Here is a 26,849-nt window from a genome sequence, read left to right on the forward strand (position 1 = left end):
AGAAGGGTCAATAGAGAGAGGGCATAGATTTTTAAAGTAATTGCTGGAATAATTAGTGGGGGGGGATTTAGGATAATGTTTTTTTAGCCCAGAAGGGACACAGAAGGTTGAAGAGAATACAATATATGTTGCCTGTGTGGATTTTAAGAAAGCATTGTAGTAGTATTGGCTTAAGGATGAAAAGCAGGGAATTATGACTGGAGAATGGTGAGCCATAGTTTTTTTTTATTTGTGGGACATGGGCGTCGCTGGCTGGCCAGCATTTATTGCCCATTCCCAGTTGCCCTTGAGAAGGTGGTGGTAAACTGTCTTCTTGAAACACTGCAGTCCACATGTTGTGGATTGACCCACAATGTCATTCGGGAGAGACTCCCAGGAGTTGTACCCACCCAGGCAAGTGAGAAGTATTCCATCACACTCCTTGCTTGTGCCTGGTAGATGGTGGAAGGCTTTGGGGAGTCAGGAGGTGAGTTAGTCACCGCAGTATTCCTAGCCTCTGACCGGCTCATGTAGCCACTGTGTTTATGTGGCAAGTTGGTTGAGTTCCTGACCAATGGTAACTCCAAGAACGTTGGGATTTAGTAATAGCAACACCATTGAATGTCAGGGAACGATGGTTAGAATGAGTCTTATTGGTGATGATCATTGCCTGGCATTTGTGTGGCTTGCTGTTTGTCAACCCAAGCCTGGATATTGTCCAGAACTTGTTGCATTTGAACACAGACTGCTTCAGTATCTGAGATGTTGCAAACAGTGTCACTTCTGATCTTATGACGGAAGGATACCTGCAGAAATGTCCTGGACCTGAGATGACTAACCGCCACAACCACCTTCCAAATTACTAGGTCTGACTCCAACTCCCAGGGTGGAAGAGTCAACTACTAGAGGACACAGGTTTAAGGTGCGAGGGGCAAGGTTTAAAGGAGATGTACGAGGCAGATTTTTTTTTTTTACACAGAGGATGGTGGGTGCCTCAAACTCGTTGTTGGGGAGGTAGAGGAAGCAGATACAGTAGTGACTTTTAAGGGGTGTCTGGACAAATACATGAATAGGATGGGAATAGAGGGATATAGTCCCCAGGAGGACAGGGGGTTTTAGTTCAGTCAGACAGCGTGCATACAGTCAGTCAGTGCATAAGTCAGTACAAGCTTGGATGGCCAAATGGTCTGTTCCCATGCTGTACTTTTCTTTGTTCTAGCAGAGAGTTTGCCCCATGATATCCATTGATGCCAGTTTTGCGAAGTGTTCCCCCAAGCATCAGTGCTTGGACTGCTGCGTTTTTTGATGTTCCATTTGATAGAGATAAACGATATGGGGTATGGGATTCTTTGGATGGTGGATTTTCTTGGCCTGCTCTCTGAAGAGTCAGTGGGGAATATAACCTTGCCAATACTGACTGCCTTACAGTCATTTACTGCTCTAAGGAGTGTTAATTGGCTGCAGACAGGACTTTGCTCCCTCACTCAAGAGAAGTCATACCTCAAGCTAAATATGGAATGTGTTAATACATGGGGTTATGGGGATGGGGCCTGGGTATGATTGTTGACGGTGCAGGCTCGATGGGCTGAATGGCCTACTTCTGCACTGAAGGAAAATAGAGCTGCCAGCAAACCTGTTGTCCCAGCAGTGCCAGTAGCAGCAGTGGCCAGAACTGGGAATACAAGCTGTCTCTCCAGAGTCAAAGTCCTCGAACCCAGAATTAGGTAAGCGTGGGTGGCCTCACAGCAAGGTGGAGAGCTGAGAAGATTGGGTGTGATCTTAATGTAGAGATGTAGGGGCTAGCAGATAGTGGATATGGTGGTACCTGATGTGAAAAGACAGCGGTTCTTGAAGGAGCTGGGTCTTCTCTTCCTACCGGAGGAAGCCTGAGCAGAGCAACTTGCCAGGCAACCCTGCTCCAGAATCGCTCCCACCAGCATACAAACTGCCCACTTAAGGGTCTCAATTGGAGCAAGTGCTGGCCTATGCCTCGCCTGTTTCACTGTAAATCTGTGGAGAGGTTGGGGCAGGCGCAAAAGTGGTGGGAAGGCCTCCGGGAAATTTTATGGGTCCCTCACTATTCCCACACAAACAGTCCAATAAAAAGGACCATAAAACTATGTGCTTATATATTGAAATATAGAATAAAACTGCACAACTTGGACAGGTGGCAGACGTTGAGAATCAATGGGCAGCATGGTGGCACAGTGGCTAGTGCTACTGCCTCACAGTACCAGGGACCTGGGTTCAATTGCCAGCTTGGGTCACTGTCCGTGCACAGTCTGCACATTCTCCCCATGACTTATAATGGGTTTCCTCCGGTTCCCTCCCACAGTCTGAAAGACGTGCTGATTCAGTGCACTGGCCATGCTAAATTCTTCCTCAATGTACCTGAACAAGCACTGCAGTGTGGCAACTAGGGGATTTTCACAGTAACTTCATTGCAATGTTCATGTAAGCCTACTTGCAACAGTAATAATTAAACTTTAAACTAAATTGCAGATGGTATTCAACCTCAAAACATACATCTATATAATCTCGGAAGTTTGTAGTTGAAGAGGAAACTATTAAGCTCATCATATTTGTACCTGCTCCTATCCATGGCAATTGAAAACGAATCCCACCACTCTATTCTCTCCATATTCCTATATTTCATAAAATCAATGGCATGGAGCCCTTCGGCTCAGCTGGTCCCTGTCAACTAAAATGCCCATCTAAGCTAACACCATTTGCCTGCGTTTGGCACATATCCCTCCAAACCTTTCCTATCCATGTATCTGTCCAAATGCCTTTTAAATGTCCCTGCCTCAATCACTTCTTCCAGCAGCTCATTCCACATATGTACAATCCTCTGTGTAAAATAGTTACATAGAAACATAGAATAGTACAGCACAGTGCAAGGCCTTTGGCCCTCAATGTTGTGCCGAGCTATGTCCAAATCCAAGATCAAGCTATCCCACTCCCTATCATTCTGAGGGGTTGTCCTCAGGTTCCCTTTAATTCTTGCCCCTCTTAACTTGACAGGATCTCCAGGCATTTTGAGACGCAAGGACTGATTAGGTACAGTCAGCATGGCTTTGAGAGTAGAAAATCATGCCTCACAAATTTGATTGAGTTTTTGAAGGGGTAACAAGAAGGTAGATGAAGGCAGCGCAATTGATGTCGTCTACATGGACTTTAGCAAAGCCTTTCACAAGGTACCACTTGATAGGTTGCTGTATAAGGTTAAATCTCATGGGATCCAGGGTGAGATATCTAAATGGATATAAAATTGGCTTTTTGACAGAAGCCAAAGGGTGGTTGTAGAGGTTGCTTTTCAAACTGAAGGCCTGTGACCAGTGGTGTGCTTCAGGGATCAGTGCTGGGCCCACTGTTATTTGTCATTTATATTAATGATTGGGTGAGAATATAGAAGGCATGGTTAGTAAGTTTGCAGATGACACAAAGATTGGTGGCATAGTGAACAAAGAAGAAAGTTATCTTCGATTGCAACAGGATCATTTGGGCCAATAGGCTGACGAATGGCAGATGGAGTTTAATTTAGATAAACGCGGTGATGTATTTTGGTCGACTAAACCAGGGCAGGACTTACTCAGTCAATGATAGGGTATTAGGGAGAGTTACAGAACAAAGTGATCTAGGGGTACAGATTCATAGCTCTTTGAAAGTGGAGTCACAGGTGGACAGAGTGGTGAAGAAGGCATTCAGCATTCTTGGTTTCATTGGTCAGAATATTGAATACAGGAGTTGGGATGTCTTGTTAAAGTTTACAAGACATTGGTAAGGCCACATTTGGAATATTGTGTACAGTTCTGGTCACCCTACTATAGAAAGGATATTATTAAACCAGAAAGAGTGCAGAAAAGATTTACAAAGATGCTAATGGGACTTGATGATTTGAGTTATAAAGAGAGGCTGAATAGACTGGAACTTTCTTCTCTGGAGCGTAGAAGGCTGAGAGGCGATCTTACAGAAGTCTATAAAATAATGGGGGGCATAGATCAGCTAGATAGTCAATATCTTTTCCCAAAGGTAGGGGAGTCTAAAACTAGAAGGTATAGCTTTGAGGTGAGAGGGGAAATTCAAAAGTGTCCAGAGCGGCAATTTTCATACAAAGGATAGTGACTGTCTGGAACAAGTTGCCAGAGGTAGAAGAGGAGGCAGGTCTAATTTTGTCTTTTAAAAAGCATTTGGACAGTTACCTGGATAAGATGGATATGGGCCAAAGGGGGGCCTTTGGGATTAGCTTAGGGGTTTAAAAAAAAGAAAGGGCAACATGGACAAGTTGGGCCAAAGGGCCTGTTTCCATGCTGTAAACCTCTGACTCCATAACTTAAACCTGTGCCCTTAGTTCTTGATTCCCCAACCCTGGGGACAAGACTCAATGCATTCACTCTGTCCATGCCCCTCATGATCTTATACACCTCTATAAGATCACCCCTCACTCTACTACATTCAAGGAAAGAAATCCTAGCCTTTCCAATCTGTCCTATAACTCAGTTTCTTGAGTCCTGGGAACATCTTTGTAAATCTCTTCTACACTCTCTCCAGTTTAATAACATCACAAGGCGACCAAAACTGAGTACAGTTCAGTATTTATTTCAGCTTCATTTTTTAAAAATCAACTCTCTCTTTGAGTTGCAACAATTTTTACCTTTGGCAAAGCATTCCACAAATTTTTTGGCAAGAAAATTGTCAATCACTCTCCACAACCTTCAGTGATCATTCTAAATTGACCAACCTTCTAGCTCATCAATGAGTTGCGAAACATTTGTATATTACCCTTTCACCACCTCAAAATCCATCATAACTATAAAGCCTTGACTAAATAGTCACTTAGTCTTTGCTACCTTAATGGAGATTGTTAAAAAACTCAGGCCAGAAACTCAAGGTGTTTTATGAAGATAGGGTCAAGTTTTTATATTTGAATTTGGCATGGGTGAGCATAAGGTGTTTCACTCCAGGTATGATTCAAGCAACCCACTAGGAAGCTTTTATTAAACAAAGTTTATTTAAGAATACAGTTACAAGAGCCAAACATGATATTGTATAAGCCTAAATAGCTAGCTATGATGTTCCAAGTCAAACAACAACTGGCAAACATACGCCTCCTTCTAGACTCAACACTAAAAGTATGCTCACATGATGCTGGATTTTGCAACTTTTTAACACCTGCTGTGTTACTGTGAACTGGTCCTTTGAATGTTGAATTAAAACTGAGACTTTCCAGTCCTCAAACTTTCCAAAAAGCCTCTGAAGAGAGGGAGACAGAGACAGAGACACTGCCTGGCTCCAGCAGCTTCTAACAGCAGCTCACAGACGGCAGAATTTTCAACTTCAGAGAGAGGGGAAAACAAGAGACAGTGCTTTCTGTCTCATGCCCAAACACGATCTAAGAAAAATGAAATTAAACCGTGGAGTTTTCTGTAGAAAAACAACTGTCCCCAAGCAATACCTAACCTCTCAATCACCCAGCAATTCCAAACGGATCATAAAACCCCAGGACACTGCATTAGCCCAGATTAAAAATAAACATCATGTCCATTATATTGCTTCAGTCACAATTAGAGGACACTGGCTGCAGACAAAACAGTGCCAAAACAAAATGCTAGGAGCTGCTTGGAAAAAACCTGCAAAGAAATACAATTTTAAAATGTTTCTTAAAGGCACAGTATCGTCACAAGATGATTACTGTATCTCACCTCATAAGTATGGCTTAATTCCTGATGCCATTTAATCAATTACTAAATGTCCCATTTCCTTTTTTCCATCTATTCAGAAAGTTGTTACAAATCACTGACCAAGCAATGTGACACTTCCAAAGTGATGTGCTGTAGTGAAAGTCATACCTTCTATCTGGAGATTGATTGTCTCTGATTCAATGGATACATTGGAGATCATTATCCTACAGTTGTAGGCACCAGCGTCAGAATACTGTACCCTTTCGATGCTGTGGAAAAAAAAAAGCATTGACTGTTCTCAAGATGCATTGGGCTTGATTTTTACAAAAGCATTCCCATCCCTACTTTCACATCCACCCAGCCCTGCACCCACTTCAGGAATTTCAATAAAGATCTTGCACCTGAAGTCATTTAAAAGGGAAGTCTTATCTGCTAGGTCCTAGGTTTGATTCTGGTCTTGACTGACTGTGTGGAGTTTGCATGTTCTCAGTGTCTCCATGGGTTTCTTCCAGGAGTTCCTTTTCCTCCCACAGTACAAAGATGTGTAGGTTAGGTGGATTGGCTATGCTAAATTGCCCCCTCCATGTTCAAAGACGTATAGGTTAGATGGTAAATGCGCAGGATTATGGGCATAGGTGGGATGTTTTTTCAAAAGCAGATGGCTACTTGCTACAGTGGTTCTACGTAAATACCATTTACCACAAGTAATCTTCTTTTCCACTGTCCATTGCCATCTGGAACAATTCACCATTAACCTGCATTCACTCCTCAAAGTTGGAAATGTCAACGTGTTCTGCAACAGCAACACTGCTTGAGTGCAAGATGTCCACCCTTTGTTCATTAATCTTCCTATTCATGGCTTTTGTATTGTGCATCTTCCAACTGTCTGCTCCCTATTGTCCCTCTCCTTGCTCCCAGACCTGTTGTAATACAGTACCTGGCTTTGGCCTAATATTGTTTCAGATGGATGCGTGTCTCTGTGTGCGTGTGCATGTCTCAGGACACAGTTGTAGACTCCAGGAGAAATCCCAAGGGAGACAAAAAGGACTACATTATAAGTTTTATTGCTGAAGCTTTTTTTTAAGAAATAAAGGTAGACTGTTGTAAAATATTCTGAGGGAGATAAACGGGAATACAAAAACAGTTCTCTCAAACCAAAAGAAGACATTCCTTTACCTGCAGCTGCTGAGAATTCTGGATTTGACTTCACTGACAACAAAAGCAATCCCTTTGTAGAAACAACGATGGCCATCCATTAGTTCTTTACCATTCTTCAGCCACTGAATAGGCAGATCCTGGAACACACTAGGTACGTCAATGGAACAGTTGAAGTTTACAGGGTTGCCTTGAGATATTACGATGTCTGCTGCTCCAGGCTTGAATCTAATCTGTTCGTGAATCTTTGCTGCAAACGTAAAGTCACTGTTGCTTTGGGCAGTAACTTGCAGTTCTCCAGCTGGCATTGGCACATTTGTTGGTGGCACTTCGATTAAGGGAGGCACATAGGAACCATCTGGTGGACAACAAATTACATTCTTTAATTATTTCAATGTCTTGTATCATTAGGGCTCTGATAGACACCAAATAATGTATATAAAGTATGGAAGTCAAAGTTAACATCTGAAAGCTGAAGATTCATGGCCTTGCTTACAGGTCTGGGAATTAGTCCCTTAGACTGGCAAATTGAGCACTTCACTCTGATATTTAAGAAAGGTGACAGAGGGAAACCAGGCAATTATAGACCAGCTAACCCAGTATAAACTGTAATAATTTCCACAGAATAGATTAAGACAGAATGAGTGACTACTTGAAAAATTTCCAAATGCTTAGCCAGCATGGATTTGTGGGGAGTAGGCTTTAGCTGATGAATTCATTTGTGTTTTTTGAAGAGATGACTAAATTAATGGATAGGGGAGTGGGTGGATATTATTAACATGGATTTCCAACAGGCATTTGACCAAGTCCTTAGCTAAAATTGAAGTGCATGGAATTGAAGGCAAATTATTGACCTGGTCAGGAAACTGGCTGGGAGGGAGGAGGCGGAAAGTCAGAATAATGGAGAGATTCTCAAATTACCAGATAGCAACAAGGGTTGGCACTGGGGCCTTAAATACATGGTATGTTTATTAAATACATACATGATGGACTAGAAAACCACATATCTAAGTTTGCTGATAACTTGATGGTAGTCGGATTATAAATTGGCACAGATGGATGGATGTTGATTGATTAAGTAAATGTACAAAACTATCTCAAATGGATACTAATGTGAGAAAATGCAAGATCCTCCACTTTGAACCTATAAATGCATAAAACAAAGTGCTTTCTAAATGGCAAAGAGCTAGAAACAGTGGAGGTCTGAAGAGCATTGCTCCCTGTGCATTGACCCTTAAATTTTAACGTTCAGAAAATAAGAGATGTGAAGGGTAGGTTTGTTTTTTTTTTACACAGATTGGTCAGTGTCTGGAAGCAACTGCCAGGGGAGGTGGTGCAGGCAGATAGAATAGGGGCATTTAAGGGGCTTGCAGATAAGCACATGAACATACAAGAAATCGAGGGATATGGACCACAGGCAGGCAGAAGAGATTAGTTTAAATTGGCATCATGTTTGCCGCAACATTGTGGGCTTAAGAACCTATTCTTGTGCTGTGCTGCTCTATGATCTAATCAAAGCTCATGGCCTTTAAATCTAGATGACTAGAATACAAGGAGCAAAAATGATTCTACAGCTATATGAAGCCCTGTTCAGACCACAACTGCCATATTGTGGATAGTTCAGTACACTCCATTTCCCAAAGAGTATATTGGTCTTGGAGGAATGGTATGTAGGCATCTAGGATTGTATAACCTGGATTTAAACGGTTATGGGTGTGATTTGATTTGCAAACAATTTCAAAAGGCTGGGGATGCATCTGATAACTCAAAGCAAAGTGCATAATTGTAGTGTAAAGTACAGAATCTGCAACTATATATAAAGTACATATTTCAGTGAATGTATGGTTATGTGAAACATTTTTAAGTTAAAGTTTATTTATTAGTTTCAGAGTAAGTAGTCTCACAACACCAGGTTAAAGCCCAACAGGTTTATTTGGGAGCACGAGCTTTTGGAGCAGTGCCCCTTCATCAGGTGAGTGAACCTAATGAATTCATCACTCACCTGATGTAGGGGCAGTGCTTTGAAAACTCATGCTACTAAATAAACCTGTTCAACTTTAACCTGGTGTTGAGAGACTACTTAATGTGCCTACCCGAGTCTAACGCTGGCAACTCCACATCATTAGTGTCATGGGTAGGCTTACATTAACACTGCAATGAAATTACTGAAAATCTCCTTGTCCAGCGCCTGTTTGGGTACACTGAGGGAGAATTTAGCACGGCCAATGCACCTAACCAATACGTCTTTCAGACTGTGGGAGGAAACCGGAGCACTCGGAGGAAACCCACAGGCACGGTGAGAGCGTGCAAACTCCGCACAATGACCCAAACTGGGAATTGAACTGGGTCCCTTGCACTGTGAGGCAGCAGTGCTAAGCACTGTGCCACCATGCTGCCCACCATAGAGGACAAATTTTCCAGTGTGGCTCAGCAGCAACTGTTGGGATTGGTTTGGATAAAAAAATCCCAGATGCCTTCCCGTAATTTACTGTCCATCCTTCACCACTCAAATAATTGCAAGAAAGTGTATCACTCGGATTACACATTCGGAATCATCCCATGCCTTAATGAAGTGTTTTTGCGATTTATCCATTTGTTCAGCAACACTTGACAGCTCAGACAAATATGTATGTCATCTGGCAGCTCCACTCTTGAGTTAATAAACACCGACTACATCTACAGTGACAAAGCTCCAAACACAATGGGGAGAACAGCAGACACACATAACATTTTCAAACTGAGGATCACTTCGAAACATACGACTTGGCACAATATACGTTAGGCTTGTCAGCATGCTTGTCAACAATTCTACACGACTGATCAGGCCAAGGACATTCTGCAGAGTAACAGCTGGGAACCCTATCTACTAATTAAAAAGGCATTTGTTTCATCAGATAAAAACGTTACATTTCTGTTAAATTTTCTAATCTGTCAATTGCTAAACAATAGTAACTTTCTGAAGTTGCTGCCAAATATAGAAAGGTTGCTGGTTTGGACTGTGGGGGTTAAAAAAAAGTTTCATCCCCTGCCCAAGGCAGTCAAATTCCTATTTCAGTCACATTGCTGGTGCGGGGTACAGACGGATAGGAATAAAAACCACACATCCATACTGAGAAAAGGGTTGGCAGCTTCAAAGAACAAAGAACAGTACAGCACAGGAAACAGGCCCTTTGGCCCTTCAAGCCTGTACCACGCATTGGTCCAACTAGACCATTCATTTGTATCTCTCCATTCCCAGGCTGCTCATGTGACTATCCAGGTAATTCTTAAATGATGCCAGTGTGTCTGCCTCCACCACCTACTTGGCAGCGCATTCCAGGTCCCCACCACCCTCTGCATAAAAAAGTCCCTCTGATATCGGAGTTATACCTCGCCCCTCTCACCTTGAGCCCGTGACCCCTCGTGATCGTCACCTCCAACCTGGGGAAAAGCTTCCCATTATTCACCCTATTCTATGCCCTTCATAATTTTGTACACTTCTATTAGGTCTCCCCTCATTCTCTGTCTTTCCAGGGAGAACAACGCCAGTCTACCCAATCTCTCCTCATAGCTAAGACCCTCCATACCAGACAACATCCTCGTAGACCTTCTCTGCACTCTCTCCAAAGCCTCCACGTCCTTCTGGTAGTGCAGCGACCAGAATTGGACGCAGTACTCCAAATGTGGCCTAACCAGCGTTCCTATATAAAGTGAGGGAAAAATACAGAAGGAAACTCATTTCTGAGCATTTCTTGGTGAATGCTTCAGAGTAACCACCTGTAAAGGCTAGCAGCAACCTATCAGGGCGACATGGTGACACAGTAGTCAGCACTGCTGCCTCAGTGCTAGGGACCTGGGTTTAATTCCCAGCCTTGGGGCGACTATCTGCATGGAGTTTGCATGTTCTCCCTATGTCTATGAGGATTTTCTCCAGGTGCTCTGGTTTCCTTCCACAGTCCATAAATGTACTGGTTAGGTGGTTTGGCCATGATCAATGCACGGTTGGACTGTCAGTGCAGACTTTATGGGCCAAATGGCTTCCTTCTGTGGTGTAGAGATTCTATGGGTCCAACCTGCCTGATGAAAAATCAAAAAAATGAAAAACCCAAGGAGACAAAAAAGGGGCTGGGAAGAAATTAAGATTCTACACAATACAAAAGAAAAACAAAGTTTACTCAAAATGAAATGGCACCAGATAAAAATGTTATGTTTCTGTTAAATTTTCTAATCTGTCAGTTTCCTTCTGCACTTTTCCCTCACTTTATATAGGGCACTGCCAACCCTTTTTTTGGTGTGGGGGGTGGGCGGTCTTTATTTCTGTCCATCTTTACCCCGCACCAGCAATATGACTGAAGTAGGGATTTGACTGTTTTGTATGGGGGTGGGGGGGGGAAGATGAACTTTTTTTTAAACCTCCACAGCTCAAACCAGCCCTACCACAGAAATTGATCCAGCATAAAAAAAAGTGATGCCAGTGTATCTTTAAGAATTTTTTTAAAGTCATGTTCTCTGCAGTCATAAGCAGCTTAGGCTTTTGATTGTTGCTGAGCTGTCTGATTTCAAGTCCTTTTATTGCTGCTTCAATGGTTTAAATGGGGTTTTGTTTATTTTTTACTCTGGGCTTCATACAATGTCTGGGATTTTACAACCCCTTTTTGTTAAGGGGAAGAATGAGTAACAGATCAGGTGACAGGAATTCTTTCATTTTCAGTTTTGAGCTGCTGTTTTAGTTTAGAAGGTATTTGAGCATCAAACTGAAAAGCAGTGTTTCTCTCTCCGCGGTATTGTAAATTCGCTGGCTAGCTAGAAGCAGGTATTCTTGCCTTCCTGGAGTGAAAATTCTGATTGGTGGTTTGCTAGCTAGTAACTAGAGTCTCCCTCTCCTGGTATTTTCGGAAGCTGTTCTCACTCTAAGCTTTTGTGTGTGTGTGTGTGTGTGTGTGTGTGTGTGTGTGTGTGTGTGTGTGTGTGTGTGTGTGTGTGTGTGTGTGTCAGTCAAGAGAATTGCAGCATCTAACCAAATGACACAGCTCCAGCATCACACGAGCATCCTTGCTTTCTGGATTAAACCTGTGACAAGGGTCTTGGTTAAGGAGGTTTTTTGATAGAAACATTACATATTTTTCAAGGGTTGTACAATATTATGAGTTCTTTTCCCTTGTTTGTAATTGACTACAAGATGAAGGCATGTAAAATCGCCAGTACCAATGCACTCCTTACCAATGAGCTAACTGCGCTCTATGCCCATTTTGAGCAAGAGATTAACAAGAGTGCATCCTTCATACTAGAAGCCTCAGACGAACCTAATTCTGGGGTCACCATCTCAGATGTCAGAGCAACCTTCTCAAAACTCAATCCATGGAAAGCGACTGGCCCGGATGAGCACTCAGATCCTGTGCAGATTAGCTGAAGGGGGAATTCTCAGTCATCTTTAAACTCTCTTTACAGCAGTCTGAAGTCCCTATCTGCTTCAAGAGGACGACCATCATCCTGGTACCAAAGAAAAGCCAGATAGTGTGGCTTAATGACTATCATCCGATGGCTCTGACATTTATCATTATGAAGTGCTTCGAAAGGTTAGTCATGGCACGAATCAATTCCAACACCAAGACTGTCTGGATCCACTACAGTTTGCCTACAGCAGCAACAGACACCATCTCCCTGGCCCTACACTCAACCCTGGAATACCTGGATAACAAAGACACCAGTGTCAGACTCCTATTTATCGATTACAGCTCAGCCTTCAACACTATTATTCCCATGAAACTCAACTCCAAACTCCAGGGCCTAGGATTCAGTTCCTCCTCAGGGACTGGATCCTAGACATCCTAACCCACAGACTGCAATCAGTAAGGATAGGCAAAAACATCTCCTCCATGACCATCTTCAACACTGGTGCCCCACAAAGCTGTGTTCTCAGCCCCTTACTATACCCCTTATATACCTATGACTGTGAGGCCAAAATCCCCTCCAACTTGATTTTCAAGTTTGCTGATAACACCACTGTAATGGATCAGATCTCAAACAATGATGAGACGAAATACAGGAAAGAGAAAGAGAATCTGGTGTGACAACAATAACCTCTCCCTCAATATCAACAAAATGAAGGAGATAATCAACTTCAGGAAGCATAGAGGAGAAACATGCCCCTGTTTACATCAATGGAGATGAAGCAGAAATGGTCGAGATCTTCAAGTTTCTACGTGTCCAGAGCACTAACAACCTGTCCTGCTCCCCCAGTGCCAACACTATAGTTAAAAAAGCCCACCAATGGATCAACCTTCTCCGGAATCCAAGGAAATTTGGCATGTCTGCTATGACTCTTACCAACTTTTACAGATATACCATAGAGAGAATTTGTTCTGGTTGTATCACAGCTGGAATGGCTCCTGCTCTGTCCAAGATCACAAGAAACCACAAAGAGTCGTGAACGAAGCTCAGTCTATCACACAAAAAGCAGCCTCCCATCCACTGAGACTGTCTACACTTCCCGCTGCCTCGGAAAAGCAACCAGCATAATCAAGGACCCCACGCATTCTCTCTTCCACCTTCTTTCATCGGGAAAAAGATACTAAAGTCTCAGGATATGAATCACCGACTGCCAAAATTCCTCAAGGTTGTTACCTAGGCCTAACCATCTTCAGCTGAATCATCAATAGCCTTCCATCCATCATAAGATCGGAAGTGAGGATGTTCACTGATGATTGCGCCATGTTCAACACCATTGATAGCACTGTTGGTGGCCCCTTCCAACACCTTACTGATGACAGAGAGTAGACTGATAGGGTAGTAATTGGCTGGGTTGGATTTGTCCTGCTTCCTGTGTACAGGACATACCTGGGCAATTTTGTTAATGCCCATGGGAACTTGAAGCCAATCATTCATCTGCTAGCTATCCACAGATAATGCTGAGCGTATCTCTAGTCTAATTTAAGAGGCGATCCATTGAGTGCTAGTTTTTTCCTGAAATTATCCTCTGCTCGCAGTCACCTCACCAAATGCATCACTTTCATGGATTTGATTTATTGTTTCTTGTGCACTATACAGACAATGCATACCAACGGAAATGAGAGAGTGCAGAATGTAGCGCTACAGTCATCGCTACTGTGTAGAGAAAGATGAACTTAACGCGAGGTAGGTCCATTCAAAAGTCTGATGGCAGCAGGGAAGAAGCTATTTGACTCAGTCGTTATGTGACCTCAGACTTTTGCATCTTTTTCTCAATGGAAGAAGGTGGAAGACAGAATGTCCGGGGAGCATGGGGTCCTTAATTATGCTAGTTGCTTTGCTGAGACGGCGGAAAGTGTAGACAGTGTCGATGGATGGGAGGTTGGTTTGTGTGATGGATTGGACTACATTCATGACCTTTTGTAGGTCCTTGCGGTCTTGGGCAGACCAAGAGCCATACCAAGCTGTGATACAACCAGAAAGAATGTTTTCTATTGTGCATCTATAAAAGCTGCCATGTCGAATTTCCTCAGTCTTCTGAGAAAATAGAGACATTGGTAGGCTTTCTTAACTATTGTGTCAGCATGGGAATATTGACATTGTAAGCTGTCAAACAGATCAGTGCTTTAAGTATTCAATTCTTTCTACAAAGTAAACTCAAAAATTGAGCATGTCACAATAAAGCCTATTTTACTTTGTCTTGGCATGTTGTTTTTGGACTAGTTCCTCTCCAGTGTATTTCAGTAACATGACTCTGTACTGAAGGATTAGCATTTCAACATCAAATACTGTTATAATAATAGCAGAAAGACAGATTCATAAAAATATGTTAATGTACCAGTTTCAGCCGCACAAAAGGCTGGGATGTTGCTCACTGCCATGAACCGTATAAAATCATGGATCTTACAAGATGCTTTTGGGTTTCTGCAGCGCCAGATATCTATCCTCCCAGCTGATCAGAGGAGATTTCTAGCCTTTACACGTCTATTTTGAAGAAGGTAAACAGCAGGGATTGTGTTTAGCGGTCACAGGTCTCCCTGAACTTCAATGTAAAAGCCCTTATTCCTCAGAAAAGGATTGATTTTGCCTGACTCAAGGCACCTACCTCTTTATTAAGATTTGATTACACCCAGTGCTTTATAGAATTATATAAATGGTATGGCAAAGAGACAGGGATTTGACCACAAAAATCCACATCTGTATTTCTACTTCACGCAAGCTTCTTCACACCTGTAACAGCATAACCTTTCAACCTCTTCTGATAAGGATAACCTCAGTTATGGTTTTTCTCCTTCACAATTTCTCCAGTGCCTTTATAATACGGAGGTCAGAAATGTGTATGATAGTTAAGACTTCTTTTGAACCTTGATTAGATTACAGCTAAGCTTGTTCAAAAATATTGCATTTATAGTGCATTCATGATATTTGAAGAGGACATGTGAAAGTACTTGACAGCCAATAAATACTTCTGAAGTGTAGTCAGTTTTGATGTACAAAATATGAGAACCAATTTGCATGCAATAAGCTCCCACAAATAGTAATATGATGATGACACAATAATCTGCTTCTGTGAATCTGATTGAAGGTAAATGTTGTCTGAGACACTGAGGATAATTCCCAATCGGAATTTTTACATGCATTTTGGAGTGGAGACAGGGCCTTGGTTTCGCATCTCATCCAAAAGATGGCACTGCAGCACTCCTTCAGTCAGCCTTAATTTTTGTGTTCAAGTCCTGGAGCGGGACTTGAACCCACACTTCCTAACTCCGAGGCAAGTGTGCCACCAAGTAACCCATGGCTGACACTAAACGAAGTTGCCTGATTCTTAATTCAGTGAGTTTAACAAGTGAGTCACTGAGTTATTAGCACTGGGTTTAATTTCTGTCCTGGCTGAGTTAGTGCATCTCAGTACAGCAGCAACAGGAAATACACACCCTCTAAGCAAGCATAAGTATGTGGAGTAGATTGAGTTTGGTTGTGATGCCAGATTATCAGAAGTCAGCACTCTGAGCTTGAGGTCAAAATGTCATGGACTGAAGTCCCACTCCAGAACTCAGGGCACAACAGAAATGCAAGTGTTTCTCATTTTCTTTCTACTCCAAAGACTCTGCTAACATTAGCCAAGATTATATGCAGATAGTGGTAAGCTGCTTGTTGATTGGATAGATATCAGCAAACCAGCCTCATTAATCGGTTAGAAAGCTCCAAATTAAAGTTCAAAGTTCACATTCTTTGTGTCTGCCAGAAGTTTTTGTGGCCAAGCTTGCCAGTTACCAGTTTTCCCAAACTTGAGAGAGATTGAGTACAAGACAAGATAGTGTGTCTCTTCTGCAGACTAAACATTCTTCAACATTTTTAAAAAGGAGAAGACGACAAATAAAACTCCAATCCGACTATAAAATGACTATTATTGGTGTGCGACGTGAAGAATATGACAATGATTTCTATATTTCATTTGCTTTCAATAATTGGACAGATTTAAGCAACACAAGACACGTCACAGAAAGTAGTTGATACGGAGTCTTTTGAACAAACAATGTCACGGTCTGGCAATACCTCCATCTCTCAACATTGCTCTCTACCTTCCCAGCTTCCTCCAGCTCCAAATACCTTCACACTTTCTGCTCTCCCCCAATTTTGGTTCTTTGTTCCATGACTGACAGTCACATCTTCAGCTGTCCAGGCCAAATGTCCAGAATTCACTCATTAAAACTCCATATCACTATCTCTTCCTTCAACTCAAGTTTTGCAACCTACCTCTTTGACCAACTTTTAATCATTGGTAGCAATGATTAATTTTTAATCTGAAGTGCTAATCACTGTGCCACTACAATTTACTCTGTAAAAGAGGCCAACTGAGGTCCTTATAGGTCAATTAAGGAGGGGGCGATGATCCACGTTCAAAGACACTTTGTATCTGATTAAAGGTCTCAGCATCAGGCAGACAAGTGAGCCTGCAGGAAGCCATCTCCTTGCTTTGCTGTCAAAACTTTTCTTTTTAGATACCCTATGCCACCCAATTTACCTGACTGTGGAAGATCCATTGCCAAAACACTGGGCAGTTCCCAGTCCAATGCCAGCAGTGGCCTCCACTACTAGTGGCACTGCTGGCATTGCAGAACTGCCACAGAGTGGGATTACTGCCATACTAGGATCTTAATTCAATGGAAGGCCTGACACTGTCCTGCTAACTGCCTGATTATCTCACAACAGCACTGAGCTTCCTCTAGAAAGGCAACACAGGGTTCCCACTAGATCTACAACCAGTGGGCAGGACCCATGTTGCCACCACTAAATTCTGTCTGCTGTTCCTCTCTCCACAGATGCTGCCAGATTTGCTGAGTATTTTCAACATTTTCTGTTCTTATTTTAGATTTTCGACAGCCATAGTATTTTGCTTTTTGCAAACATTATTGATATTGCTTTGCGAGGACAACACAAGGAGCATGAACCTAGATAGCAAACATTAGACAATAGTGAGGGTATTACAACCATCCTGATCCCATTCTCATCTAACAACTAAAGAAGCACTTTCAGTGTTTGTGGCGATAGGGGTGCGATTCTCAGGTGAAAATCCCTGGTTGACTTTTCCCTCAAACTGTTCCTCATTCAGGACAAAACCACCAATGATAAATATCCCCAGGAGAGATGAACTAACTTAATCCAGAGTGAAGATTGGGTACTATACCTTCTTTGAAAGTTTCACTTAGTCACTGGACTAAGTTTCAGCCATTAGGGAATCAAACTTGTGAAGAAGTTTACACGATAAAATACAAAATTTATTGAGTTGCTGTAATATGAAATTTTCCTTTGGATTTTCACTCAGGCAATTCTATGTTCCTCAGTGTTTAATATTTTTAATAAAATCTCAAAATTTCCAATTGTTTTACATTAAAATATAAAATCTAGAATCCATCTTAGAGGTCTTGCATGGTTTTGACCTTCCTATCACTGAAGGAGGAATGTTAAAGAAAGGGCAAATTTGCTTTCTCATCATCAGTTTCCTCTGATAGTGTGACCTCCAAACCAGAAAACTGCAGGCTTAACTCCAGCTACAGACTTTTTTACAAAATGCAAAAGGAGTGCTGCTTTATTGTAAGTGACAATCTTATACTCAGGCATTTTATTTCCAATGGATTTTCAAGGTGCAAAAATGTCCAGGCCAACTGCTTCCCAGCCAACCAACACCACCAGAAAAATAGACAAACTTATGATTCACTTTGCTGCTGTTAGCAGGTCCTTGCTGTGTACCATTGTTATGATCTCAGTAGAGACTAGTAGTGCTTATCTTTTGGAAGAAATCCAAAACCCTGGTATTTACTAAAAGAATAAAGTCACAAGGTTCACTGTTTAAAACAAAAGAATTTTATGACACAAAAATCAAACCTGAATACTAAAACTATACTATCTTAAGTCAGTTACACAAAAGAGATTGAAAGTACAATGAAAACATACTCTAAACCAAATTTCTTAGCTTCTCAGGGGCACAGTGGTTAGCACTGCTGCCTCATGGTGCCAGAGACCTAGGTTTGATTCCCAGTTTGGGTCAACGTCTGTGCGGAGTCTGCAAGGCTTTTCTCCAGGTGTTCTGGGTTCCTCCCACAGTCCGAAAGATGTGCTGGTTAGGTGCATTCGCCATGCTAAATTCTCCCTCAGTGTACCTGAACAGGTGCCGGAATGTGGCAACTAGAGGATTTCACAGTAATTTCATTGCAATGTTAACGTAAGCCTATTTGTGACACTAAAAAACAAACTTGAATTCAAATATCCTTTTACAATTACTTGGCTTATACCTCAAAAAAACTCTAGTCAGACACTTACTAGAAATTGGAGGATTAACTACTTGGTTTGAGTACTATTTCAAAGATTCGTACAAGGATTGACGTTTTCTTGCACCCTCCACTCACTTCCATTAAGGCTGTCCCTTCAAATCCCCTCCAACTATCCCATGGTTGTAAACTCCCAGTTCAACTCAGCCTGCTCGGGTCAGAATGCTCTTGGTTCTAGTGTTTTTTTAAACTTGGCATCTTGCATCGAGGAACTCTCCTCTCAGCTTGGTTAATTAAAAACTTGGTTAATTAGAAGTCAAACTCACTGTTGGTAGAAACCTTCAGCTATCAAGGGTTTTAAGCCATATTAGTCAGCACAAAATTTCAGCTAAGTTCTATAAAAAAGAATGCCCTCTTGCACCCTTTTCTAAATTAAACTGCTTGAAAGAAAAAGACCCACCCACACAAGAATCAACGCTTCTCTGCAATTAGTTTTTAAAATTTAATTACGGGTTCTGGACATTGCTGGCTCGGCCAGCATTTATTGCCCGTCCCTAGTTGCTCTTCAAAAGGTGGTTGTGAGCTGCCTATTTGAACCCTCGCAGTTCCTGAGGTATAAGTACACCCACAGTGCTGTTAGGGAGGGAATTCCAGGATCTTGATTCTGCAGCAGAGAAGGACAGGTGATATATTTCCAAATCAGGGTGGTGAGTGGCTTGGAGGGGAACCTCTAGCTGGTGGCATTCTCATGTGTCTGTTGCGCTTGTCCTACTCGATGGTAGTGGTCATTTTGGACCAAGGCCTATAATGAAGTTGGGAGCTGAGTGGCCCTGGCAGAATCCAAACTGAGCATCAGTGAGCAGGTTATTGCTGCTTGATAGCACTGTCAGTGGCACTTTCCATCTTATCACTGATCAAGAGGAGATTGCTGGGGCAGTAAATTGCTGGGTTGGATTTGTCCTATCTTTTGTGCAAAGGATATACTTGAGCAATTTCCACATTGCCAGGTAGATACCTGTGTTGTAGCTGTACTGGAACAGCTTGGCTAAGGGTACAGTTAGTTCTGGAGCACACAAACCCTACTTGTACCTTACTCACTGCTATATCTTAGAAAGGGTTACCAGTTGCTTTAAGAGCTGATTACATGATTTGATGGGGATGTCATTTGTGTGCGCGCTCAGGCTGCTGTTTTACTATCAGCTTGGTACGTGATGCAAAGAACAGCTTTCATTCAGCCTATGAAAACCACAGAAAGCATTCTTTCTGGTTGTAACACAGCTTGGTATGGCTCCTGCTCTGCCCAAGACCACAAGCTACAAAAGGTTGTGAATGTAGCCCAATCCATCACGCAAACCAGCCTCCCATCCATTGACTCGGTCTACTCTTCCTGCTGCCTCGGCAAAGCAGCCAGCATAATTAAGGACCCCACATACCCTGGACATTCTCTCTTCCACCTTTTTCCATCAGGAAAAAGATACAAAAGTTTGAAATCATGTACCAACTGACTCAGGAATAGCTTCTTCCCTGCTGCCGTCAGACTTTTGAATGGACCTACTTTGCATTAAATTGATCTTTCTCTACACCCTAGCTATGACTGTACTACAATTTTCTGATTTTCTCATTTCCTTCTCTATGAACGGTATGCTCTATCAGTACTGTACGCAAGAAACAATATTTTTCACTGTATGTTAATACATGTGACAATAATAAACCAAATCAGTCTTTTCTTTTTTCTGTTCAAACCCACAATCCCTAGTTGTTAGGACATTACACTTACCACTACTGAAGCATTTTTCAACCAATCATCAACAACATTTTGTGTTTTTCCTTCCTTCCTTCTGTCCTCCACAAACGTCAACTTATACAGTTTAATCTCTGTGCTCTCAACCATTTCCATCCTTGTGAAGTTCAGTGACTCCTCATCCTCATTTTCAAATTACTACGCCCTGTCCAATGCACCAGGGCTTTCAAAAGCTTTCAAAAAAAAAACATTCATGCTTTCAAAGCTTCCTCTTAATTTCTATTTTTCTTTCTGCCATTCTCTGTCATTCTTCTTTCCTGCTCTGGAAAGCTGTCTGAGAACATTTTATTTCCCAGTGTAGAAATGCAAATGACCATTGCTGAGGTGGCAGTATAACATTTTCAAGCTAACGAGTTGTCTTTTCTGTCTTAACAGAACTGCAACGTAACTCTTCTATCATGTCATGTACTGCATGAGCAGTTCCAGGTGATTAGGAAGTTGACGGTTTCACATACCCAGTGGAATTCCTGCCCAAAGGCTTGTGACAGGAGCTGCTTTTGTATTCGTCTAAGTACCATGCCAGTGATAATGTCTCCTGATGCGCATGCATCTTCTAGGGCTATAACATCGAAGTAAACTACCTGGATTTGCTAAATGTGCTTGCTTAGGAAGACCAATTTTCTTAAACTACAGTCACATAAAAGCAGCTTTGGGCATCTTATTGTTACTGTGTTATGCTGATTGCCCCTGCATATATTTGTGTTCCTGTAATCTGTAGGTTTAAATGCGTGTTAATAGTTGCTCCACCTCCTGCAGATTGAATCTGTCACATTCACAATCAATGCATTTTAATTTGTGGTTCGACAAGTGCTATGTTAAGTCAATTATTCAATCACATAGCTTAAAATCATGTATTTAGTATCTGCTTCTGTTCCACAGTCCAGTGGAAGCTGTTTTTTTTAGTAAGGTTGGGCAGTCTGCTCTGGAAAGTGTATCCAAATGGAGTGAACTGAATCTTGTATTCTCCTACCATTCAGAAATTCTCTTGAATGGTGCGATAACACTGCTTGTAACTGTCAATATAGGTGGTGGCATTTATTGTTGGTCACCAGCAGTGAGCGAGGATGAACAAATGGCAGTGTGTGCGCATCCAGGATGTTTTCAGACCTATTCCCTAGTTTAAGTATTGTTCAAACTCCCATCTCATCACCAGGCATGTCTGTGCTGCCACTAGCACTATTTACTCACTGCTCATCAACCCAGATAATTTTGGTCTCTTGTTATTTGATTTGGAGGGATGGTGAAATGCAACATTTGCTTACAAATGACAGTAATAATCTATCTACACTTAACAATAGAAAGCCAAATGAAAAGGACAACTGGTGATGGGCAATAAATGCTGACGTCCCGTGAAAGAATAAAAACAAAAATCTGATGTCTAATATAGCAGTTTTGGCATAGGGTCAAATTCCTCTTCTTGATCCGTTACCATTTATTTCCCTCCTTTCTTTAGCACTTTACCTGATGTTAGCTCCAGCACACCAGAAGTGCAATGTTCAATCCATGACTAAGGGTTCAGAAAAAAACATTAGCCTGAAGAAATACTCATCATCAGTTCAATATCTTCACAAATTCAGAGATTGTGCCTTGCCTCTAGTCAGACCCCAGCAGGGATTTGAGCATATAATCTGGGCTAACACCCCAGTGCCGTATTGGGGGATTGTTGCAATGTCAAAGATGCCATCTTTTGAGAGTGGTGTTGAACCAAAGTCTTGTCTGATCTCACAGGTGTGCTTAAAAGATTCCAAAGAAAAGCCAAGGTCCTGAACAACCATTTCCCCTCGAGCAACTAAAACAGATTATCTGGATGAGCATTGTGGTATAGGAACATTGGAATTAGGAGCCGAAGTAGGCAATTCAGCCCTTCGAGCCTGCTCCGCCATTCAATCAGATCATGGCTGATCGCTCCCTCATCTCAAATCCACCTCCCTACCTATTCTCCTTATCCCTTTAATCCTTTTTCTAAAATCAGAAGTATATCTATCTCGTTCTTGAAACAACTTAATGATTCAGACTCCACCACACTATGGAGTAGTGAATTCCACAAATTCATCACCTTCTTCAAGAAGTCATTCCACCTCATCTTAGTTTTAAATCTACCGCCTCTCAACCAATACCTGTAATCAAAAGAAAAAATGCTGGAAAATCTCAATAGGTCTGGCAGCATCTGTGAGGAGAGAAAAGAACTGACATCGAGTCCAGACGACCTTTTGTCAAAGCAGGTTCCAGCATCTGCAGTAATTTGCTTTCATTTATATCTGCGATATCTTGCCCCACAAGGGGAAACATTTGGTCTACATTTTCTTTATCAATCCCTTTTCATATTTTATATCCCTCAATCAGATCCCCTCTCATCCTTCAGAAGTCCAGCAAGCATAAACCCAAACTGTTTAATCTCTCCTCGTGTCACTCCTTTCATCCCCAGAATAAATCTGGTGAACCTCCTCTGAGCTGCCTCCAATGCACCACATTGTTTCATTAAGTTAAAAGGTACTATATAATAGCATTGCTACTTCACAGCATTAGGGACCTGGGTTCAATTCCCAGCTTAGGTCACTGTATGCAGAGTCTCCCCGTGTCTGCATGGATTTCCTCCCAGTGCTTCAATTTCCTCGCACAGTCCAAAAGACATGCCGGTTGGGTGCTTCAGCCAAACTAAATTCTCCCTCAGTGTATCTGAACTGGTGCTGGACTGTGGCAACTGGGAGATTTTCACAGTAACTTCATTGCCGTGTTAATGTAAGCTGTCTTATGACTCAAATAAACTTTAAATAAGTTTTTTGAAAATTTCATTACTGCCTGTGGGACCTTTGTGTGTTGAAAACAGCTGCTGGCTCCCCCGATATAATATTGACGATGTTCAGATGTACTTTATTGGATCTAAAGCCCTTTGGGACATCCAGAGGCTTTGAAAGGGGCAAATTATGTCTTTTGTTACAGTAAACAAACTAAGTCACCCTCCCCTACTGAAGTTACTACCTGCTGTCAAATCACACTCAACAAGTCACAGTACCATAACAAGAGAACACTGGACTTCCAATGTTTTCATTCAGATTCCTGCCCGAACTAATCCTCTTCACTGTGTAGCCAACATTCTCAGCAATCAAATCAAAGTCCAGAAAGTGGATTAAAAGGAATGTTTTTGTCCAAGAATGCAAACCTAGTGCTGCAATATATCCCTCACATAACATCAACAAGAGAGAGATGTTGGTGAAACTTTTCAACCAATTTTTTAAAAAAAGTTCATGGAGTTTACACACTATATAAAAGTGAAAAGGCTGAAATATGTAATTGATCTACCAGCATCAGAAAAAAGATCTGGATAACCTTCATCATCATACTGTATGGTCAGCATTTTAAGTAAGCTTATTTATCTATCACAAGCAGGCTTACATTCACACTGCAATGAAAACAGTGCGAAAAGTCCCCAGTCGCCACATTCCAGCGCCTATTCGGGTACTCTGAGGAAGAATTTACTTTAATGTCAAATTTGCAGATGTGTGTGTGTTTGGAGGGAGGAGTAAAAATAGAAATATTGAAACTTGAAGTAGGAGTAGCCATTCGGCCCTTCGAGCCTGCTCCACCATTCGTTTTGATCATAGCCGATTAAACTCAATATCCTGATCCATTCTTTTCCTCATATCGCTTGATCTCTTTAGCCCCATCAGCTATATCTAATTTCTTCTTGAAGTCACAACTTTTTGGCCTCAAATACTTTCTGTGGTAGTGAATTCCACGCATTCACCACTCTCTGGGCGAAGAATTTTCACTTCACCTTAAAAGGAGAAATTCTAAGAAATCATTTTCTTACAAAATACCATTAAAAACACTAAATTCAAATAAGCAAGGTCACCATCCAATTAGTCGCATTGGGTGGCATAGTAGTTAGCACTGCTGCCACACAGCATCAGGGACTGGGGTTCAATTCCCAGGTCAGGTCACCATCTGTGCAGAGTCTGCATGTTCTCCCCATGTCTGCATGGGTTCCCTCTGGGTGCTCTAGTTGCCTCCCACAGTCTGAAAGACATGCTGGTTAGGTGCACTGGCCATGCTAAAGTCTCCCTCAGTGTACCCGAACAGGCACCGGAGTGTGGTGACTAGGGGATTTTCACGGTAACTTCATTGCATTCAAGTCAGCCTACTTGTGACACGAATAAACTTCAAAAAAAAACTTTACAACATATAATGGAAATGCATCGGGGAACATATTAAAGTTTTTTTCTGTTCTCTGATTTCAAAGTGATGTTTACAATCTGAATTCAAATCAAGAAAAGCGTTCCCTTTTCCCTTACTGCAGTTTATTATTAGCAGTACCAAAAAGCAATTTAAATGTGCACTACCAGGTGAGAGCACACACACACAGGCTGGTTAACTTCACTTCAAGGAGCGAAAAATCGACACACGTTTATAAAATCTCATTCAGCAACTCACCAGATCTGCGGGCCAACTGAAGGAAGAAAGTTAACGTCCAGAAGTTGGAGCTTTTCATTTTGGCCGAGGGGCTTTGTCCGCACCCGCACGCCGGAGTGCAATGAAGTTGCTGGGAGTTCGGCGAAACCGCAAGCCGCCGCCACTTGGGGCTCCCGAACCAGCAGCAGACAAAATACCCCTGCGGCAATTGCTCTTCACTCACTTGAAGTAAAACCCAAACTTTTGACTGCACGACCTATTTCTAGTGAGAAATGAAAACGACGCTGAATTGTCCCAGTGTTACTAACGAGGGAGAAGGAGCTGAGATTGTCCCCCTCACCTGAGGAAGCAGCAATTATAATGTAATACTGTTGGATCGCTGGTGGCAGTGTTTGTACCTCTCCCTCTCACTGTCGCCGCTGAGAGAGGCGGCTCTCTAAAGACACGTGATTCCCAGCTCAGGATGCGAGTTGGAAATTCATTTCGTGGTATATCCTCGCACTTAGTCGCGAACCACGGCGCTCCATTGGGATTACACTGAACAACTGGGGGAGGGCGTTCTCCATTCGTCGCTGTCGTAATCAAGCCGGATTGTTGGCTAAACTCGCTTAACCCCCTCCCCCCTAGATCCAGCAAGTTACCCCGGGGTCGACAAAAGACTCCAGGTCTCTCACCCGACTGGTGCTGCCAGTGAGGATTAAGAAATACGGGAGAAACTTGACAGATCTGAGGACACAGAAACACAGTTAAAGTTTACAATCTGATTTACTACACCACTTAAATGTTTTATTTCGGATTCCAGGGATTTCGCAAAGAAAATTAAAATTTACAATAAATAAAAAATGTTTATTTACTACGGCATTTATTGTAAATAAACTATGTAGTAACAGTAAATAAACTATGTTACTACGGCAAATGAATAAATTCAAAATTAACACACTTAAAAGTGAGACATCAGAATTTTAGTTTGTAAGATTTCAAAGAGTTACTTAAGATTGATATTTTTGTCATTTCTGAGGAATTCGAGATGAAATTCCATATCCCGTTCCATAAATAGAAATCAGGGGCTGGAGCAGACTTTACCTGTCAGAGATGAAGGATAGCAGACCTTTCAGATAAACAAGGAACGTGGCTGCAATCTCTGGACAGGCATGTGTAGACTGGAATAGTGGCCAGTCACCATAGCCAAATCCACATGTCTTATGAAAACGAATGAAAGCAACACCTCTCATTGCACACTGTTTTAAAAAAGGCACATCTGTGACCTGTACGGCCCCAGTCATTAATTCGTCTATAGGGGTCAGAGGAATTTTATAGAAATTGTGTAAAAATAGGTCGCTTGGAGATTTAAATTGCTACACTTTGGCAACAAATTATATTCTTGTCTGGTAATGTTGATTCAAAAATCCGTGTCCAATAATTCGTGTTAATACCTATTCATAGTTTTTGTGTTGATTTGTTTATATTATTGGGATTACATGATATTTCGCAATTTTTGAATCAACATTTCGAGACTAACATATTTTGTTACTGATCCCAATTTAGTGCTTTTTTTGCTCTAACCTTAGATTCAATCGAATTGAGTTACTTTGAAATCAACAGCAGCATGCAGTGAACAGAAGCAAAATATTGCAGATTCGGAAGACCTGAAAGTAAAAACAGAAAATGCCGAAAATTAAAGTTTTAAAAAAGTTTTAATTTATTAGTGTCACAAATAGGCTTACATTAACACTGCAATGAAGTTACTGTATAAATCCTCCAGTCACCACACACTCCGGCGCCTGTTCGGGTACACTGAGGGAGAATTTAGCGTGGCAAATGCACAGACCGTGGGAGGAAACTGGAGCACCCAGAGGAAATCCACACACACGGTGAGAATGTGCAGACTCCACACAGCAGCAGATCAGACAGCATCAGTGAAGAGGGAAGCACACTAGCATTCCAGAGAGATGACATTTCCTTGGAAGGCTGTTTCCCAGGTACAATGCCCAAGGAAGGCACTAGGGAACCACAGACTTCCATTGGATTGGTCCATGATTAAGCTCAACAAAATACTGCAATGCTTTCCCAGGCAGAGCAGCTGATCAATAAATTCTCCCCCTCTTTCTACCATTTTAGAACAATTTG

The 26,849-nt window shown here is 41.9% G+C and overlaps 1 protein-coding gene across 1 annotated transcript in view; it reads right to left on the reverse strand.

Annotated features, from left to right (window-relative positions):
* mertka (c-mer proto-oncogene tyrosine kinase a) overlaps positions 1-25,121 on the reverse strand; it is a 127,330-nt gene extending 102,209 nt beyond the window's left edge. Inside the window, exons 1-3 of the mRNA XM_080193392.1 lie at positions 24,744-25,121; positions 6,837-7,173; positions 5,829-5,929 (exon numbers count right to left, since the gene is read on the reverse strand). Of these exons, the coding sequence (XP_080049518.1) occupies positions 5,829-5,929; positions 6,837-7,173; positions 24,744-24,801 (496 nt within the window). The 5' untranslated portion in view covers positions 24,802-25,121. The remainder of the gene's footprint in view (positions 1-5,828; positions 5,930-6,836; positions 7,174-24,743) is intronic.
* Between the last annotated feature and the right edge of the window lie 1,728 nt (positions 25,122-26,849).

Source organism: Carcharhinus amblyrhynchos, chromosome 7 (genome assembly GCF_965287045.1).
Source record: "Carcharhinus amblyrhynchos chromosome 7, sCarAmb.v2.hapA, whole genome shotgun sequence".
Taxonomy (NCBI): domain Eukaryota; kingdom Metazoa; phylum Chordata; class Chondrichthyes; order Carcharhiniformes; family Carcharhinidae; genus Carcharhinus; species Carcharhinus amblyrhynchos.